The sequence below is a fragment of the Alexandromys fortis genome, unplaced genomic scaffold (genome assembly GCF_014885135.2).
Source record: "Alexandromys fortis isolate MF-2015 unplaced genomic scaffold, M_Fortis_MF-2015_v1.1 scaffold_20, whole genome shotgun sequence".
Lineage (NCBI taxonomy): Eukaryota > Metazoa > Chordata > Mammalia > Rodentia > Cricetidae > Alexandromys > Alexandromys fortis.
In genome coordinates, this window is record NW_026067903.1 from 2455447 (window position 1) to 2469142 (window position 13696).

General features: G+C 43.1%; 1 protein-coding gene across 1 annotated transcript in view; it reads right to left on the bottom strand.

Moving 5' to 3' along the window:
* The window catches only part of Il18r1 (interleukin 18 receptor 1), a 28080-nt gene extending 18564 nt beyond the window's left edge, over window positions 1-9516 (bottom strand). Inside the window, exons 1-4 of the mRNA XM_050134596.1 lie at window positions 9404-9516; window positions 6321-6549; window positions 2384-2549; window positions 1098-1173 (exon numbers count right to left, since the gene is read on the bottom strand). Of these exons, the coding sequence (XP_049990553.1) occupies window positions 1098-1173; window positions 2384-2549; window positions 6321-6549; window positions 9404-9461 (529 nt within the window). The 5' untranslated portion in view covers window positions 9462-9516. The remainder of the gene's footprint in view (window positions 1-1097; window positions 1174-2383; window positions 2550-6320; window positions 6550-9403) is intronic.
* Between the last annotated feature and the right edge of the window lie 4180 nt (window positions 9517-13696).

Sequence of the window (13696 nt, forward strand, 5' to 3'; positions counted from 1 at the left end):
GGGCTGGAGAGATGGCTCAGAGGTTAAGAGCATTGCCTGCTCTTCCAAAGGTCCTGAGTTCAATTCCCAGCAACCACATGGTGGCTCACAACCATCTGTAATGAGGTCTGGTGCCCTCTTCTGGCCTGCAGGCATACATGCAAAACAGAATATTGTATACATAATAAATAAATAAATATTTTTAAAAAAACTGAGTAGATGTTGCCCACTCTGGATTCTTAATATCCTGTACCAAAGGGCATAGGTGGCCAAATTCATAGACATACTTTAATCTTTCTGTTTCTCCCACGAATGCCATAGAAATCAATAATAACAATAATAAAGCCACTGTCTGCAAACAAGCCCTCCGTCACCCACTGATAGGTTCAGACAAGTGTAAGACTGTGAGGAAAGGAAATTGACCAACTAACTCTGGTCATGTGACAGAGTCCCTCCACATGCCTGGCAAGGGGAATAGAATGCCCACAGACTTCGCCTCATGCTGGCCACTGCTGGTGGCCTCCGGAGCAAGGACCAAGCAGTTACCCAAAGGTCTTGCAACGTCCCATGTGTGCATCATGCCAGCAAAGTGTTTCTGAGTATAAGGAGAATTGTATAAACTGAAGCAAACTTTCTCCATAGTAGACAAAATGCCAGAAGGCCTTCATTTTCTGTTCCAATTAGACCTTTTCTGACTAAGCTGTCTAGTACCATTCCCCTCAGGAAGGTCATGGACCAGCCACTAGATTTTTCATGTGACTGCTCATGTTCAGCCATAAACAGAGCCAGATCATACATCTTCTAAATTTAGTTATCTGTATAGCGGGGCTTTCTAAAACCCACTAATCAAGCCTCCCTAATTTACATGTACCGCAAAGTACGTATACTAGACAGCAAGAGAAGGCAAGCCAACCCAGGACTGAGTTATATGATTAGAAAGTATTTCAGATAAGAAATCTCCTTGAAAACTCGCACAGAAACACTGCGACAGCAAGAACGACTCTCAGCTTCCCCGAGTTCCCCTGTCTAGTTTTTTGACGGGGTCAGCAGCTCAGGCCTGCTCTTCCACAGACATGATATGTCATGTCACACGTGTGCATGCATGTGAATGCAAACACCTTTTTCTACATGATAAATATGAGACAGGCGTATGAAGAGCTTCTCCACAGCATCTTTGAAAGGAACTCTTACAACCTGGTAAGAAAAAGGCTCACCAATGAAACAAACAGAAACTGCACAGGCGATCCACAAAGAAAGGCTTCAATTTACACATTTCTCTTACCATTCCTGAGAGAACAATAGGAAGAAATTCCCCGTTTCTGAAGTGTTTTCTGTTTTCTGTCAGATTTTTAACTTTCTGAAAGTATTGTTTCCAGTGTTGGGAAGGTGTAAGATGGGGGGGGGGGCAGAATTGGCTATCAATTCTGTATCAAAAGCTGACCAATTAACCTCCCACTGGCTAAGTAATCCTACATCTAGGCATTTTCCCTGAAGGGTTAATCATATAAGCACACAAAGATTTATATGAATATATATCATTCATTATAGTCTGTAAATAACAGTAGGACACAGGACACTCACACATGTCTAATAACAAGGAGATTAGGGGTTTTAAACCAAATCCATAGAAAACACATTCCCTGTTTGAAAGAGAGCTGCTCACAGGTATGGGTGAATCGTTTTAATTAGGAAGAAAAAGACCAGAGAACAAGCAACTTTTCAGGACAGATGTTTCTCTAGGTAAAGGAACAAACAGAGCTGTGGGAATAAGAATGATTTTTCACTTCACTTTTTTTTCATTTCCTGTCTTCCTGCTTTATAAAACAAATGTATGTATTCAGAAAACATATGCAATTGTCTTTCAGCATTTTGAATGGGTGTGGCAAAAGAAAATGAAAACTCTAAATTAGCATTCCCAGAACTTTATTTTTTTTTAATAGAAGGAAAAAGAAGGAGAGGCAGAAGAGAAGAAGCCACCATCATGTCCTAAATACCTACTATAATACAGGGCGGCTACAGTGCTACACTTAGTGGCGCTTGACAATAGCCATATGGGACAGTTTCTCACACAGGCCAAGTAAGTCGTGGGGAGGTAGACCACTTGTTTGTTTGTTTGTTTGTTTGTTTATTATGTACACAATATTCTGTCTGTGTGTATGTCTGCAGGCCAGAAAAGGGCACCAGACCTCATTACAGATGTTTGTGAGCCACCATGTGGTTGCTGGGAATTGAACTCAGAACCTCTGGAAGAGCAGGCAATGTTCTTAACCACTGAGCCATCTCTCCAGCCCCTAGACCACTTGGTTTTGACGATGGCAAAGTGTTCAACTGTCTTCCTACTCTCCATGTGGGTTTTTTTTTCTTTCCTTTCGAGTTTTAAGGGGAAGTTCTTTCAACTTCTTACCTTATACAATGAAGTGTGGTTGATCAGTTCCTCGTAGTTAGAATTTTCACATTTTATAGGCAAAGATTTCTTGACTTCCACATTTCTGTTTATCACAAGTTTTTCAGAAAAGCAGCTGTGTTCATTTCTTTTAATGACAGTTAGGGTCCAAGTTTTATGATCACTTCTATGAAACACAGGTATAGAGAGGGATTTTGTGGTTACTAGCAAGATTCTGCAACTACCTCCAGTCTTCCAGTTTTACCCTAATTTCTATAGGAAGAGATTTATTCACTGAGATGCAAACTTTTCTCTCCCATCCCTTAGCTCAGATCAGAGAGTTTACAACTGTCATGGGATGAAAGATTACACTCCAGAGCAGTCTAGGAACACACACAGACCATCACAACACACACTGCACATGTGCACACCACAAACACACACCACACATACATACCAAATATACCACATACAGTCATCCATATGGCATGGATAGGAGAGCGATAAATGGTTTAAACTTTATCTTCGATGCTGGACGGATTCAGAGACTCACAGGCCAGGAGAGAAGGGTGGCTTTAGTTTCAAAAGAACTGCCGACCTTGTCTCCTGAATGTGTATGCATATGTACTGTGTCTTCTGTTTCTCAGGGTGGTTTATTCTACGATCTTTCTCCTTACTGTTGAATAAACCGGAGTTTGGCCCAGCCCTTGCACAACTGAACAAGGGTGAACTTCATTCAATATCTCTTTTGTCTGTGATTTCTCTTCTTAGAAATCAGCCATCTTGAAGATGATAAATGGCATGTTTTTAAACAACAGTTTTTTAGAAAGAAAGGAAGAAAGAAAGAAAGGAAGGAAGGAAGGAAGGAAGGAAGGAAGGAAGGAAGGAAGGAAGGAAAGTAAAACCATTTGCAATTGTGTGTTTGTTTACACCGTACTAGGGACATATCCGTCTTTATCCTAAAAGTAGTAAACATGTTGCTAAGTTGTCCTGTGACCTGGGAAATGTATTTATACCTGGGCTTTCCCAGGTCCCCTTTATATCTATGAGGAGCTGGATAGAAGAGAATGAAGTGTTCTGTTGCTCACTGACTCCCAGATACTTTGCAATGTGTGGATCCAGGAGAGCCTGACCATTTTCCTCAAGTTCACATAAGAAAGTCAAGGATTCAAACAACCAAGTAACTTGTCCCATGGTCACATGTGCGTGTGTGTGTGAGTGTGAGTGTGTGTGTGTGTGTGTGTGTGTGTGTTGGAGGAGGCTGCTTGTTCATTCCTGGCTGCCCAGACCCAAACTAATTGCACAGAAAACTCTATATCACCGCATTGCCAATAGCTTAAGTGTCTTTCTAGCTAGCTCTAATCCATTTCTATTAATCTGTGCATCACCACGAGGTTTGTGGTTTACCAGTAAAGTTCCCCAGTGACTGTCTCCTTAAGCGGCAGCTACAAGGCGTCTCCTTGACTGCACCTACTTTCTCTCTATATCTCTGTTCGGATTTCCCGCCTGGCTTTACTCTACTAAGCCTTGGCGGAAACAGCTTCTTTAATAACCAAGAGTAAAAAAAAAAAACATATTCATAGCCTACAGAGGGGAATTCCATATCATGTGTGTGTTGTTGTTGTTGTTGTACTGGATGGGACCAGGATATAAATGCACATTGGGGCAGGAGTGGTTGACATAATACTACATTCTCACATTCTATGCAGCCCTGCTCTTTACTTTTGGTTGAACATAGAGAAAACCAGCCAGGGCTGGAGAGGGGGACCAACTGATCTTCAAGGGAGCTCAGGTTCATTGGCAGAATTCTCTTCTTAAGATTCCTCTTGGCAAGTCACACTTAATTCTCAATTCCTAACACTCGGCAGATCTTGACAGTGCCTGTCATGTGTGGGAACCCCTTAGAAATGCTGAACCAAGCAACACTCTGCCTTTGCTGCCCAAGAGCGAGTTCAAGGACTGATATGAAGTTGAGAACAAGGGAGCAAGCATCTAGGATCCCCACTTCCTTGTAACCTATGCCCATGGATCAATGCTCAATGTCACTCTGATTATAGTGGCACCTCTGGCTGAGTGCTGTGTGGGTTTAAAAGAAAATAAAATGGCTTAAAGGCTGATTGCTTAGTTGTAGAGCATTTGCTCCACATGTACACAATCTTAGGTACCAACAGCAGCAAGCTAAAACAAGATGAGAGAAGAAGAGAGGGGGGAGGGAAGGAGGGACTAAAAGAGCAAGGACTGCTCTTCTCTTCTCTCTGGCTCCAAGATAAGCTTTCTGTGCATCAGCCTCAGGCTCCTTCCCCCCATTTCTCCACCTCCACCACAGAAACATCTCTCTTCTGTTTGGCTTTCCTTCTTAGCTGATTTCCTACTCCCTTTAAAAGGTTTTCATTTCTAAAATCCTGTGTGTATGCAAATGTGTGAGCCTGTGCATAGGCAAGCATAGGGGTCTGCACAGCCCAGAAGAGGGCATTGGTACCTAGAGCTAGAGTGACAGGAGGTTATGAGTCACCCAACATGGGTGCTGGAAACTAAACTCAGGTCTTCCACAAGAGCGATGCATTTCTCAACCACTAAGATCATTTGCTCCACACTGATTTCCTTCTTGAAATATGACGCAGACAAGGAGTTCTTATACCTGTACTGTATCTGAAGATGTTCAAGGTACCTGCTTCCCCGTGAAAGCTCACTTACAGTCAACGCCATTGACAAAGCTCCTTCCTTGTCATCAAGTCATGTTTGTCCAACCCCACCTTCCAGCATCCTTCAGGCATTGTCTCTGAAATCTTCGGTGCCTCCTTGGGCCTCCCTGCTGCTCCCTCCTCCCTCATTCTGATTGCCCTTCTGTTGCTTCCTAACGCAGTCTGTCTTCTCTGCCCTTGACATCAGAAAAATCAAGAGCAAATACCCTCTGTCTCCATCTACTCCCAGGGATGGCCACAGGTGCCTCTTTCCCTCAAATGACTCTGTCCACCGTAACCAGAATATTCATGTCTTTAAGTTAAGTCTATACAGCTTGAACAGTGGGGACACAGGTTGTTTCTCTTCTCCATTCATCTTTAACTTGCTCTAGAAAGATCCAGTTGCAACCGATTTATTATGTTTTTCTCTCTTAACGTGTCATAAGAACTGCGCTGTTTCAAAAAACAACAGTCCTACGACTTGTTTCTGAGGCTCAGAAGTTTCTGTGTCTAATAAACAGCTATGACCTCATTTTATGAGAAACCACAGGAGCGAGAAAGAGGCTTTGCTGCGAAATCTCACTTCTCTCTCAAAGGCTCACTGATAACGATCAGGAGTCACCCTAGAATAAAGAGAGATTTCTAAAAGAAATCTGCTACTTCTCATAGCACAGTGGGCAACACCCAGCGAGCCTAAGTGAGTTTTCACAGGTCAGTGGCAACTCTTTATAAATAAGAGTATAAATAAGAGATATTTGCCTGCCCATGTAGCATGTACCTCTGTGTGAAAAGCCTTACTGACCTTGGCTACTAGCTTGTGGCTAGGTGACAACTATACCTTTCCCCCCAATAACCTTGCTTCTTTTTTTCCCAGTAACCTCTGAAAGCTAGACTAGGATTATTTCATAAACCCTACCCTTTCTCTGAAGCCTGAGGAGGCCGTGTGGGAAGCTGCCCTTTGTAGCTCCTTTCTCAAGTGCATATTATTCTTAGACAGAACTTTAAAACCCACCGGAATTCCACCTTTTTATTAACAAGGAACTCCTAAAAGGAAATCTCATTCATCATTCTTTGAGGTCACTAAGAAGATAAATATAGGTGAATATAGAGTGACCAGCTCAATTTTCCTGCAATGAAATGTTGGTTTCCTGTTGAAGCAAAAGCAGGGGAGGAAAACAAAATGCATGGGTTATCTGAGCTTCCTGATGGAGATTTGAATTGCTGAGCCAAAAGCCAAGAGTCCTAGGAAATATGCAGAAACCAAATGGCTAACTCACCCCACTTGGGAAGAGTATGTTCCATTGTCTTCCAACTTCACTGGCCAGAACTCCAAACAGTGACTTTGCAAAGTAATTCTGGGTGAACTTTCAGTGTTCAGCTCTACATATCCATGGGAAGCATCGACTCGGAACCATCTTATGGCGGCTGTTTCGTTCTTGACACAGTGCTTCAGATAAAAAGGCTCTCCTTCTAGTGTGTGAATTTTATGGCGTTGGATGCAAGTTTCTACAGCAGATTAACCAAGGAAAGGGAGACAAAACAGGACAAAAATGATTTTTTTTCACCCCTCGGGTATAAAAGTAAGATCGGTGAGAAGGCTACAAAGAAATCTCAGCATCACATTCCTGTACTGGATTTTGTCTGAAAACAGACCTACCGAAGACAAGACATTTTTGGAACAAAGATGAAGATGAAACTGATGGCTTCTCCTGGACAGAAAGCTAGCTGCAAGAGCGTAACCAGCTCTCCCTCAAGACAAGGCACCATGGCCACATCTTAAAAGTTAAGACACTAGCCTGGCAGTGGTGGCACATGCCTTTAATCCCAGCACTTGGGAGGCAGAGGCAGGTAGGTCTCTGTGAGTTAGAGGCCAGCTTGGTCTACAAGAGCTAGCTCCAGGACAGGCTCCAAACAAATTTCTGTTAAGGAAAGACACAGGAAGTCATAGCGTAGCCACATTGCCCCAAAATGTCACCACTGTAGACGCCTCATGGAAAAGACAAGAAGTCTATATGTGCATCCTTCATCTAGATCACAACCAGCCTCATGTCCCTTGTGCCCAAGCAGTCTGCCTACTTACTTCTAGGAAGGTTTGGGAGACACAGTAGAGCTCTTGGGTAGCTAAGCCCCTGCAGCAAGCTTCCATATGTAACCAAAGAACTGACGGAGATGGAACATTCCCATTACAGGGTCTCTTTCTCCTTCTATCTCCATTTCTCAGCTCAGATCTGCTCTTCGAAGATTTACCTGTTTTGTTCCATCTCCACAGAGTGGACCTCCATTCTCAATTGGAATTGTCGAACCCTTCTCCCACCCCCTGCCCTCTTGGTCTCAAATGCCCGTAATCTTTATTTAGAAAATTGCAATCTCTTAAGGAAACGGAAATATTTCCTTGCGACTACATACAAAACGCTGTGCCTGTCGTTAGGGCTTCTTGTTCAGAGCAACATTCTGACTTTAACTTAACCCTAACCACAGCTGGAGAAGGAAGTGGCTCAAATGTCAGATCTACTTCAAGGTGCAAGAATGACCTTGAAAGCCAGCTTCTTGCTGGTGGCAGTAAGATAATCTCTATTTTACATTTCAATTCTCAACACAGTTTCTCCTTGACAGTCAAAACAAGAGTAAGCTTCTTAGCATTTTCATAACGCTCCTGCCTTACAGAGTCGTAGTAATAAAGTGTACAGCTCATACAGTCCTTGTGCTTCTGTGTCCTGATCCTTTTGCACATTATCGAGTCTATGATTGCTGTTCGGTTTCCTACATGCAGCCTGTAGTGTGTACCATTCTTTCCTCGTTATCATGTAGTGTATATTGGGGACTTGGATTGTTGTAAAACAATCTATTGGGAGTTTGAAGTTATTTTAGGTTTCGAAGTGTTGATTCATTAAGGGGGGGGGGTGCCTGCCAGGTGATGCTGTGATGCTGTTGTATGTCTTTAATCCCAGGAGGAGGCAGAGGCAGATGGATCTCTGTGAGTTCGAGGCCAGCCTGGTCTACAGAACTAGTTTCAAGACAGGCCCCCAAAGCTACGCAGAGAAACCCTGTCTTGAAAAACAAAACAAAGCAAAACAAAACAACAACAACAACAAAAAAGGTCTTTAGTTATATAAGTGAAGAGAGGTCAAGGTGTGTTTACTGTGAACAGAAAGTTTGGTTCTTTCTTGGACAAAGTCAATGGTTGAAAGTGTCTTAAGTAGACAAGTGTGAGTGGCCAGCCCCAGCAAGTCAGATGAATTTTACGTACAGAATACTGCTGCATACGACTACAATTCCCGCTCCTGAAAGGTTGTCCTCTAAGCCCCCAGAGGAACAGGGAGCCAGAACCGGAGCCCCAGACCCCACAGGCTGTAGAGCTGGATTTGTGAAGACTGTACTCCTCGGCTATCAGGATCAAGTGCTGTTTGTCTGTGGAGCCTGGCACAGGCTCACATCTTCCTGTACTGCGCTGTTTTTCTCAGCAGACCCTGACCAATCATTCAATACAGAGGGGAGGAGAATGAGCAGTCTTCAACATCTGGGCAGCGCTGTACCGTGTGATAGGTACCATCCCACCACTGCGCGGGTCCCTTCACAAGCACGCCTCGGGACTGGACATGCATTGTGGGAGCTTTAAGAGCTAATCTCTGTTCTCCCTTCACAGCCATTCCCAAAGGAAGGGAGATGGGCCCCAGTGTTCCCTTTGGCAGGAGACATTCTGAATAAAAGTAACTGTCTTGCTCCCTTTCTCCTCCGAGTCCTGTTCAGTCCTCGATTGAGGAACTTTTCTTTGAAGAACAGGACCTTCAAATCATTCCCCAGGGGGAGAAGAGCACCAAATGCCCACAGCTAACAAATTAAAGTTAGTGTTTGGCCTGCCCTGATGCCTGCTTTAGCTTCTAGTCCAGCCTGTCTTTTTCTTCTATTTCCTAGCACTTGGGTAATTTTGAAGATCTGAAAAGGGTTATCTATTCGCTTTCTTTTGAATTTCCCCTTTAAAGTGAATGAATTCTTGGTATCCTCCCAGTCAAGAAAAAAACATATAAAATTGCCTAAAGCCGATAAAAAAGACGATTGTTTTCTTTTCCTATTTCAAATCAAATGAAGCAGTTTTCTTTGAAAGTGAAGTTTCTATGCCCCTGCCTCCGTATAGTAAGTGTTCTCTAGTCCTTTATTTGGCCCCTCCCTGCCTCTCTTCCACTCTCTATCCCAGGGACACCAAATATTTCCCCACCATCTAAAGTACAATTTGCCGTCACTGACTATCAAATAAATTCAGCATCTTCAGTAACCATATCAGCTATAAAGAAAAAAAAAGCCTCCATAATTTCCCTCTAGTTGCCTAGTGAAGTCTCTTTGTGAGTGTTCGTGAATCACTTACTTGAGGCACTTCCAACAGCGAAAACACAGAGCAGCAAAAACAGCTCTCCACGATGCATGGTTGGGTTTCCGCAGCAACTGGTGTCTCTAGACAAAGAACAGCATAAATTTAAACTTAAGCCCGCAAGCAACCACTTCCACCTTAAAAGGGGAGTTTTAAAAACTCTCCTGACACATAAAAAAAAGTCAGCCCAGCGATGTTTCCTATCTTTTAAAATAGTCACCAATCTGCCAAACGTTTAGTGACATAGAATGAATAGATTTCAAGGCAATAGATTTTAGGTCCTATAAAACATAAATGTTTAACATTTTTAGTAGAATGGAGCCCTTGACTTTTAGCTTGACATACCACATCTTGCTTGCTTTTAGGGGCAAAGCAAAAGTCTAGAGAAATCTATGATTTTACAGACTGGAAATCCATAGCATATTGAGGAATGCAAGGCCACCATGTAGCCTGCAGTGTGTTTGTTCATGTGTGCTTGTGTGTGTGTGTGCATGTATGTGTGTGTGTGTGTGTGTGTGTGTGTGTGTGAGAGAGAGAGAGAGAGAGAGAGAGAGAGAGAGATTCCAAAACCGTTCTAAGTATGTGAACTAATCTTCTCATAAAGAGAAAATCCTCATTTTGACTTACAGTTTCTGAAATTTCTCACAAGTTTCACAAGTCTAAGAATTATGTTGTCTCGTCCATCAGCAAAGCTTACGCAATGCCTGGCGCACAGTAACCACTATCACTGAAGAAGAGGTGTGTGTGCCCAGGGCATGAGTCAGCACTGGCTGCCCCAGTGTGTTTCCTTTAGGGAAACTGAGGAAATAAGTTGGAGGGGTCCCAGTCATGACACTGATCCCCCTTACATTGACTGTGACCCCAGGTCACAGACCTACTGCTTTGAACTTTGATCCTGGAACAGTTCAACCTTGACCTTGCTAACTGTGAGTGACAAGTGTAGGATGGGAGAAAACTCTTTCTTGGTGGAGTCTGCACAAGTCGAACTATTTCAAAAAGAGCCCACATTTCCTGCTTACTGAAAAGCCCACCGCCTCCACCCCGCTGCCTCAAAAGAACACTGGCCACGCAGAACACGGCAGGCCATGAAGAGGTTGGTTTCTTTCAGACGCACACAAAACTGACGAGAATCCCAGTCTGATAAACCACAGGGAGTTGCAGACCTTGGAAAAATGAAATAATTAGCTCAAGGACTGTTGGCTCATTGCAGGAACACAGAAGGTGAAACGGCTTCCTGCAGAATCATTGGGGAATCAGAGTACCTAACGCTAAAGAAGACATCTGCATGCATGAGAGCCTCACAACAACGTTACAACAATACCCCAACTGCCACTCACCTCCCATCCTAACTAGTCAATCACAGGAGAAGACTTTCAGGATAAAGCTACCCAAACCATCTATCAATTCGTAAGAGAGGATGCTGAATAGAATGAAAGCAAAAAGGATATTCGTTCGTGGAAAGTACCCACCATTCAGAGTCAGAGGAGAACAATGCGCAACTCGAAACCTCCAGCCACCCCATCTCACACCTTCTCTTACTGTCTGATAGTTCTGTCTCGGATGGAATGTGAAGTGTGATTTCCCCTCTGCCGTTTCCGCTGCGAGGGCTGTCGCAGACTAGCAAGAGGAGCTAGGTTTTCATTTTCCTTTTCAATTCTAAGCGCTAACAAGAAATAAAATTACATAATCATTCAGCATTCTGAGAAGCAGAGTTTTCAATGTGAGACGCGTTAAGATCTCTGCATGTAAAAAAATAGATGCTGTCCACATAGTTGGGGGGGGGTGCGGGGGGTATACAGCACTTGAATGTTTTACCGTACTTCTGCGTTCATAAGATAGTGTGGCTCAGTTTTATGGAGAACAGCTGCTGGCCCCAGCCTAGCGGGCTCTCGGTCTTCGTTCTTTCTGTTACCAGCTTAACAGTCATGGCCAAGTCTCATAGCCTAGCTGTACTCTGGGTCCTTTAGCCACAGAAGGGAATGACAGTTTTACCTCCCAGGGCTGATATGGTGGCTACAAGGGTTCCTATTCAAAATGTCCAGGGAATAGTAAGTTTCATCTAAATGTTGTCTATTACCATTGTTTTCTTATCTCTTATCATTTTATTGGTGTTATGATATGGTCAAACAGGCAAGGAGTCCAAGGCAAGAAAATCATGCTGCCCAGCTACATTCCAGAAACCTCCCAGCAGCTTCCATTTCCTTCCTCACAGGTACAGGACACTTTCTACCACACCCAAGACAGCACACCTCGCCTTGATTCATTAGATCTAACCAGACTGTTTATTTGAGTCTGTGTTTTCATTCTATTAGAAACAAAGCAAACACTATAACATAAGACTAAGCTGTTTTATTTCATGACTATGAACCTTTTTATAGCAAGTGATTCTTTCCCCATTCGACAATGTTTGGAATTTTATTATCCAACTTATTTAGCTTACTTTTAATTTCTCTTTTGGTCCATTAGCATATGGAAATTTTTATATTGATGAACTCAAACCAATACTCGTGTGTGTGTGTGTGTATTTCCCATTATTTTTAAGTATAGATCATTCCTTTTATTTCTCAGTGGTAAAACAAATAGTTACTGATACTTTCTTCACTTTTATGGCTTTGTTATTGTTTTTACATTTGACTTATTTTTAAATTTGCAAATATTAATTTTGTTTGCTATAGAAATAGAAGCTAAACAAATTTTCATTTACAAAATAACTATGAATAATTTCTCTGCCTAATCAAGTAGTCCCACCCTCCCTTGGAGGTTTGCTGATATCTACTTATAATGTGCAGGCTCTCCCAGAGCATCTGTGGAAAATCCAGCGCAGGATGCCTGTCCAGGGGCAAATTGTGCAAGCGTGCACACACCCACTTTCTGTCTGTTCTCAATTTGCCTACCTATTTACAGCAACTGATACTAACTGGCATGTCACACTTTATGTCTGTATGATGGTTTATTTTTGGAATTGATGAATGAACCAAATCCATAAAATATAGACAGATGGGAGTCTTGAGCAATCATTCAATTCACTGCACACCTGAACAAACTTAATACTTTATAAAGCATGATATCTTCAAAAGTCTGTTTTGACAAACATGATGCTCAGTAAACATAACACGGAGCTTTTGAAAAGATAAGGAAGCCTGGGCTCTACACAACTATCAGGGCACAGCCTGGGCTCAACAAAGCTGGCAGGGGACAGCCTGAGCTTCACACAGCTGGCAGGGGACAGCCTGGTCTCCACACAGCTGGCAGGGGAAAGCCTGGGCTCCACACAGCTGGGAAGGGACGGTCTGAGCTCCACACAGCTGGGAAGGGACAGTCTGAGTTCCACACAGCTGGCAGGAGACAACCTGAACCCCTGAATCTTCTAAACTCCCCAGGGCTGATTCCAGTGCACAAACAGAAAACCACCAATCTATAGGACTTACCTGCTCACTCGGAAAAGTAAATTTCATAGTAGATCCATTTACTTAAAAGTTAATACAATATGAAAAGATAAAATACAGGTACAAGCATGTATGTGTGTGCCCATGAGCATAAAGAATAGTTACAAACTCAATTACCCAATGATATAAAATTTTCTCTTGATTAAAGAAGTTCTCTCAAAAAGTTATGCGATCAGGTGGTACAGAATGAAGACCAGAAGCAAGGTACCCAGTATCTTGTCCTCCCAGGCAAGGGTGCTCTTGCAGGATATCCTTTCAGAATATCAAAGTGGCCATCTCCTGAGTTCCTGTCCCATCCCCTTTGGGCGCCTCACCACAAGAGAACAGACCATAGAATAAACAGCTCATCCAAACACACACGGATGTTAATAAAGTTTCTACAAGGCTTCCCAGTGGGGAACCTGGGGCTGAGAGTGGGAAACAGTCCAGCCCACGACAGGGAGTTTCACTGACTCACGAGTAAACACACTGCCTCAGTGTCAAGCATTCATTAGCAAAACACAACACTGAGGGATCCCTAGCACAAAATGCCTTGCTGAAGGTTGCAATGCCCCATGAGGTTTCTTCTCCACGCTGAGAACTGAAGACAGGCTAGGCAAGCACTCCAACGCTAAGCTGGGCTGTCCATGTTTCATCCTTGTTTGTTTGCTTGTTTTTAACACAATCCTTTCTCTACAATCTCTAATGCATAAGTGTTTTACTTCATCTACAAAGAGGTGAAACAGCCCGGTGTAACTGGCAAAAATGATCTTGGACACACCCATGCACTTCTGCGCTAAAGCAAAGGATGTGTGAAATCTGATTTTCCATCTGTAAGGCCCAGAAAAATCACCGCCACCTCACA